This window comes from Corvus brachyrhynchos, unplaced genomic scaffold (assembly GCF_000691975.1).
Source record: "Corvus brachyrhynchos isolate BGI_N302 unplaced genomic scaffold, ASM69197v1 scaffold194, whole genome shotgun sequence".
Classification (NCBI taxonomy): Eukaryota; Metazoa; Chordata; class Aves; order Passeriformes; family Corvidae; genus Corvus; species Corvus brachyrhynchos.
The window spans coordinates 507,812-514,850 of NW_008237890.1; the positions used below are offsets into that span (position 1 = coordinate 507,812).

General features: G+C 38.6%; 1 protein-coding gene across 1 annotated transcript in view; it reads left to right on the forward strand.

The window, feature by feature from the left end:
• The first annotated feature begins 1,558 nt into the window (after positions 1–1,558).
• The window catches only part of SLC1A1 (solute carrier family 1 member 1), a 37,528-nt gene continuing 32,047 nt past the window's right edge, over positions 1,559–7,039 (forward strand). The window contains exon 1 of the mRNA XM_008632570.2: positions 1,559–1,727. Within this exon, the coding sequence (XP_008630792.1) occupies positions 1,574–1,727 (154 nt within the window). The 5' untranslated portion in view covers positions 1,559–1,573. The remainder of the gene's footprint in view (positions 1,728–7,039) is intronic.

Sequence of the window (7,039 nt, forward strand, 5' to 3'; positions counted from 1 at the left end):
TGAATATACAATGATCAGAATTCCATCTGGTCAAATATGACAATCACCATGTAGAATGAAAGGCAGATGGTTAGAACATGTCCTAGTCATACCTGCTCAACATGAAGTGGCATTACACAACTTGCCAAAACATGCAGTTCAGTGTTGCCACAATTTAAGCAAATGTCTGCGGTAAATTGTGTGAATTGTCTGAAGACATGGAGCTTACCTGTTTGGTTAGATTCAGCTATTTTCTCTTGTGCTTTCAGGATCAAAATTTTAGCAACTAACTTCAATCCATGTAACTATTTTACAAATGGAATTTTATCTTGCTTGGGCTTATCTAAAAGTGCAAAGTATTTTCAACCTGCCTAATTCAGTCACTAGATTAGAAACAGAGATCATTGTGTCTTATCATTCACTAATCAAGGTTATTTGCATAATATTGCAAATATCTTCAAGGCTATTAAGATTCAAGATTGCTCCAAGGAATTTAAACTGTCCATGTTCTCTGGCAGAAATGACACCTTGATCAGAAATCTTAATAGTTGATTAGAGCAGCTCATTTTCTTGGAAGGTTACCTTGTTCATTTTCCATCTCTATTAACAGGAAAGACTTTTAATCTGCCTTAATTTTCGTTTAGCTTGATTTTGATGATTAAGAGTTCTGACTTGTTCTTTCATTGGATCCAGTTAGAAATTGGATTTCTTGATGTTCAGTTTATTCAGGACTGAAGCATTACAAAGCTCCAATGTGAAACAACAGTTCTAGTGCTTTTTAGACACTGATGAACACATTTCCTATAACAGTCATTTTAATTTGAAAATCATATTGGAATGGAAAATAAAGGTAGTGCCTGTCAAACTGAAGAATTTTGTCTTTTGTCCTATGATTTTTTTTCTTTTGGTGGAACTCTTATCCATTGTTTGTCTCAGAAGTGAGAACTATCTGATAATTCATGTAATCCAAAGATAAGAGGACATATAAAAGTGCCTTGCGTTGTGGCTCAATCACTGAATTTATGTCTGGTATTTGTAGGTCAGATATGTGGTGGAATGAGTGTGAAATATGTGGAGTGTATTTTTGTTGATCAGTTTCCTGGAAGTTATTAAATTAATTTAGTGATTACAGTCACGCTCTTTCCTAATTATGTAGAGCAGCAATTACTGAAAGTGTTGCTACTGGGTAGGCTTATTTTCACCAATAGAAATCATCTCAAGTATTTATGTCACCATCTCTCTTTAGTGTTTGGTAGTGTTTATATAGCATATTGATTTTTTAAATGCCAGTTATGGGTCTTCTAGAACTAGTGAAGGCAGGTAAAAAGTCAGTACTAGACTAAACTGATAATCAGAGCACCTAATCAGATTTTCCCAAAGACTTACCTAAAGACATCCTGCAACTTCAGAATTATATGTGTTATTACTTTGCTTATCATCAGAAAAGGAAATATCTTACGTTTGATTTGCTTTACAAGTTCTACCATAGCTGTGTAAATGTGTTTATTGCTTGCTCTATTTGTTCTTCTGCTATTTTTTCACCTTGTCCCACATGTCTCTACTATAAATTACATCTAATTTGTGCCACATTTTTATGTCCCTTTTAGGTATTGGAATTGGAGTTCTGGTACGGGAATATGGAAAACTGTCTAACTTGGATAAGTTCTACTTTTCCTTTCCTGGGGAACTGCTGATGAGAATGCTCAAACTCATCATTCTGCCATTAATCATATCAAGTATGATCACAGGTATGACTGGAAATGTACTGTTAGCTTATGGGATTGTCATTGTGCTTTCTTTCTAAAGGAAATAACCCCTGAAAACAACTTGATGAAACTCTATGAAACTGAGAAATACAGATTTCATACCTTTAGATTAAATTTTTCTTTATATAATGAGAATAGATTTGGAAGGATTAGCACTATTATCTATGACATTATAAAGAGCTATGAGCTAATAACTTTGCAAGTTTATAGATTTTTGTATCTCTCTCTCCCTGTTTCCAGGAGGGGGTTAAGCAGTTGCAAATTGCAGGCCCAAAGCTGCAGCTGCATATTCTGAGGTACAGAGTTAACTGTTGTAAGTAGTCTCATGTTGCCATTTCACAAGCAAGGGAGGGCTGATCTCATAGCCTACTGTCACAAAAAGAGGACATTCCTGACCTACACTTATTTGGTCTGAACAAATTTCCCTGAGGTACCTTGCATGAGCTCTAGTATTCACTGAATCCATCTATGAGTCCATTCAATTCATTGACCTGGCAGAAATAAATTAGGGGAAAATAAATCCACTTGTATTTCCCCAAAACTGAAAACTCCTTTGAACCTAGTGAGTGCGAAGGGAGATTGTGGGGCCAGGAAGGGGTAATGGAAACAAAAGCGAAGTTTCATCTTCTGGGAAAAGCAAGCAAGCTGTTGGCTGGAGCCCTGCCATGCCTGCTAGAATTTGCTAACAGCTCACCTAGTGGGAAAACTTTGGAAAGATTTGGTGGAGAAAGCCCAAAGCAAAGAGACAGAACTGAATGTCAAATAGCTTTTCTTTAGTGAACTTCTCTTTATTCTTTAAGTCTTTGCTGACGGTACAAGGATTGTGACTCTTTTCTTTTAGTTTCTTGCAGTGAATCGAGACACACTGGTCAGTATACTGTCCCTTTTCATCTCCACAAAACTGCTGTTTTGACAACATGTTGTGTTTGTCACAACGTGTCCAGGTGTTTGTTGATTGGTTAGAGGTTAATGAAAATGCATCAGATATTTGACTAAAGAAAGGGAGAGAGCATGTTGTTATCAGAAAATGAAAGGGGAATTTTGATCATGTTGCAAAAGTGCTTTCAAGAATAGGATATTAAATACAAACTTCCAAGCTCCCCAAAATTTGTAGCCAAGAATATCACTAATTGCACAGCAGCACACGGCAAAATGAGTCTATAACAAAGTTCTTAAGGGAAGCTGTTAAGGCCTTTTGAGCACATCTGTAATGTAGAGTGAGAGGAACCCAGTGTTAGAATTGAAATGGAGACTGTCAAGAGCTGCAAGATCAAGAATGGAAAGCTGCCAAGGGTGGAGTGAGAAATGAGGACACAAAATAGTAAAGGGTTGGGTCCAAAGGAATGAAGGGAGATTAAACAGTTGGTGTGTAAAGGAGAGGAGAACCTTAGTCCATGACAGGAGATCCAGGAAAAGCTGACGAGATAAGACTCAAGATAAGACATTTCTTTTTTTGAACGAGCTTTTATTTGTGAGCGAAGTTGGGCCTATGTCTTCAGAAATAAATTAGAACATTAGAATAATCATGAAATGAATTATTTATTAAATGTATCCATGTCCAGCACTTGCAAGGGGAAACAAGAATTAGCCTGTTAAAAAATATTGTGCTTACTTAATGTGTAATTTTCCAATATGAGCAAATAGCATTTGTAACTACTAACACAAGCTTGGACTTTACAGATTGCAGGTAACAGCCATATACAGAGATGACTGTATAAATGGATCAGCCAAGGTCAGAATCAGAGCATCTCATGATGAGAATGAGATGCTCTGATTCTGACCTTGGCATATCCAATTTCCATAGAAAATAAGGGTGTACTTTTTCTACACTTTTATATTGGGTTTTTAGGCAAGGAAAAGGAAACAAGATAGATAAACAGAAGCTGCTTGATAGAGTATGATGGCTTTGCAAAGGAACCATGAATGTCTGTGCATGATGGTTTTCACTACTCACTTGCATCTGTCCTCAGGATGTTGATGAGATGACCTCTTTTAAAATAGTTATGTTAACCTTCCAAACATCAGAAATGCACATTTGAAATGAATAAATAAACCTGTGAATGATCACACAGCATACTAGTCATTTTTCTTCTTTTACACAGTCATATAGAATGACTGAGGTTGGAAGGGATCTCTTGAAACCATCTAGTCCAATGGCCCCGCTCATGCAGGGTCAGCTAGAGCAGTGTCTTCCTGTTCAGATTAAATTTCACCGTTTTTTAAATTTTTTGCTATTGTCTCATGTCTTGTCTCTGGGCACCACTGCTAAGAGCCTGGCTCTGTAATCTTTCCCACCCATCAGCAATTTATACACATGAATAAGATCCCTCTGAGCATTCTCTTCTCCAGACTGAACAGTCCCTCCTCTCCCAGCTGTCCTCATGTGAGAGATGCTCCAATACCCTCATCAGAGTTGTGGCCCTTCACTGGACTCAGCCCAGTAAGTCCATCCCTTTCTTGTACTGGGGAATCCAGAACTAGACCCAGTACTCTAGGTGTGGCCTCATAGATGTTGTGTTTAGAGAGATCACCTCCCTCCACATGCTGACAGAGCTTGTCACAGTGCTGCCTAGGAGGCTACTGGCCTTTGCTATGAGATCTTACTGTCTCAGGGTCAGCTTGTTGTTTACCAGGACCCTCAGATCCTTCTCCGCAGAGCTGTTCTCCAGCCAGTTAACCTCCAGCATGTACTGTTGCCTTGCATTATTCCTGCCCAGATGTAGAGCTCTGCTTGTTGAACTTCATGAGATTTCTCTCAGACAAATTCTCCAGCCCATCCAGGTGCTGTTGAGTGACTGTATAACCATCTCATACCTCAGCCACTCCTTCCAATTTTGTCTTGGTGGTTCTTGCACAAACTGTCACCTGTAACCAAAATCTAGTATTTTGACATAATATACATTTACAAAAGGCATCAAAACTTCCTAGATGCCTTTGGACTCAGCACCACAATCTGATTACAGTTATGTACCAAGTGAGCCATTGTAATTCTCTCTGGTGCACACACTTAACCTGCAGCAAAGGCACAATAACAGAACAACATTTTTCTGTCATGGTGAGCTAATTGCATCGCCTTAACTTGTAAACTAAAAAGACGTTTACTCTGGACCAGCTGAAGTATCATTGCTACTTCTACTGCAATAACTTTGTATATATTGCAGCCCCAAGTGTCTGCCACAGAGCATGTGAACACATACACAGGTCTGACAGCTGTGATCATCAGATACAGGCCCTATAGGGGTCTGTTTAATACATATATTCCAAGGAGGTGGACATCCTCAAAACACATCTGGTCCCACCAAAGACAACCAGCCAGTATGCAGATTATGGTGCTTTCCTTGCACATCCTACATTTAATCAATAAAGACGAAGTTTCTTTGGAGGAAAATACTTTTGGGTCTTATTCTAGAAAAGGTACCGCCAAATGCAGAAATATGTGGCTTTGCCACTAACAGTAAGCAAACAGTGAGCTGTCTTGTTTACAATCATAGCTGAAGACACATCCTGGATCTTCCTTGAATTTCCATCCCCTTCTTTGTTTGCTTCTTTACAGTAATTTTTGAAAGTGTGAATTTTGCTTTTGATATGAAAATTAGGAATTACAAAGAGGTCATGTGGTCTAACTTGACTTTAGTAAAATTTTTGACACTGTCTCCCATAACATCGATCCTGTGTTCTATCAGTTCTGTGGGGATAACTGCACAGTGAGACAAACTGAAACCTGTCTGAATGGGCAGACACAAAAGGTTGCAATCACCAGCACAAATCTCGTTGGAGACAAGTCAGTAGTGATGTACCTCAGGGTTCAATTCTGCGGCCAATAGTGTTTAACGTTTTATCCATGACGATGGTGGAGCTGACTGCTCCCTCAGCAAGTTCACAGGCTTGTTCAGTCTGCAGAAGAGAAGGTTACAGGGGGACCTTGTTCCAGCTTTCCAGCGCCTGAAGTGGCCTACAAGAGAGCTGGAGGGGGTCTTTTTACATGGGCACCTAGTGCTAAGACAAGGGGGCATGGCTTTAAACTGAAAAAAAGTAGGTTTATATTAGATAGCGAAAAGAAATTCTTTACTGTGAGGGTTGTGAGGCACTGGAACAGGTTATTCCATGAAGATGTGTTTGCCCTGTCCCCAGAAATGTCCAGAGTCATGTTGGATGGGCTCTGAGCAACCTGTCTGGTGGAAGGTGTCCCTGCCTTTGGCAGATGGGTTGGAACTAGATGATCTTTAAGTTCCCTTCCAACCCAAACCATTCTATGATTCTATGATACAAAATATGTCACCAAGACATTTTTGAAAATGCAGTCTGTAGTTTTCTTTTTTAGGATCAGAATGTTTTAAAAGCTAATGTCACATCCTGAAAAGAATCAGCTTATGCTTTAGAGATGGGAGCTGTGCACAAGTGCATGTCCCATGACCAGATTCCAATCTGTTTGGGCATAATGATGTAAATCAAGCCCACAGCAAAGAGAGTGGAGGTTGCAATAGCTCCTTGAGATTTCAGGATTTTCTGGAAAATTAAAGTCTTAGTAGTTTTAACTTGTTGGAATAAATTCCATATTAGTGAAAAAACTCTCACAGATTTCCTCAATTAAATCAGGAATATGCTTCTTGCTTCTCCTTGGAGCTCTAATTAGAGCAGGAACACCCTTACCTCTGTCTATTTTCAGATTCAGAAGGCAAAATTCTCCCTCTGGTTAAATGGAGGGCTTTGTAGAATATGGTTTTCATTCACAAACCCAGTTCCTCTGAGTGTAAGAGAGGAACAGTATTGTTAACACACTTATGTAGTGTACAAGTTGCAATTTGTGGAATTTTTCCACTAACCTGCCTGGCAGCATAACTGTAGCCTAGTAAAAAACTGACATAAGCACTAAGCATATATTTGTTTTGAAAAAATTGGAAATTTTTGTTAGTAGGACCTTGCTTTAGGTATGGAATAGTCTGTGTAGTACTCTGCCTCAGAGCCAAATTTTAATTGTTCTCTTCTTCTCATAATCATTTTAATGGATTCAGGCGTAAACTTATTTACTCTGACCCAAAAGTCCACTATTGATGATTCAGTTCAAAATATAGAGCTCTTTTGGCTACCCATGAGATTTCTATCCCTCAAATTAGTTAATAGCACACTAATGCATCATTCATGTCAAGAAATGATTTGTATTTTCTGTCACCTGCTGTAGTGTTACTCAAGATCATTGTTATGATATCAGAACTACAGCTGTACTGAGTGTAAGATTCCACACCCCAAATCCACTTATTTTGAAATAATGCTCTAATAGAAGAAATATTAGATAA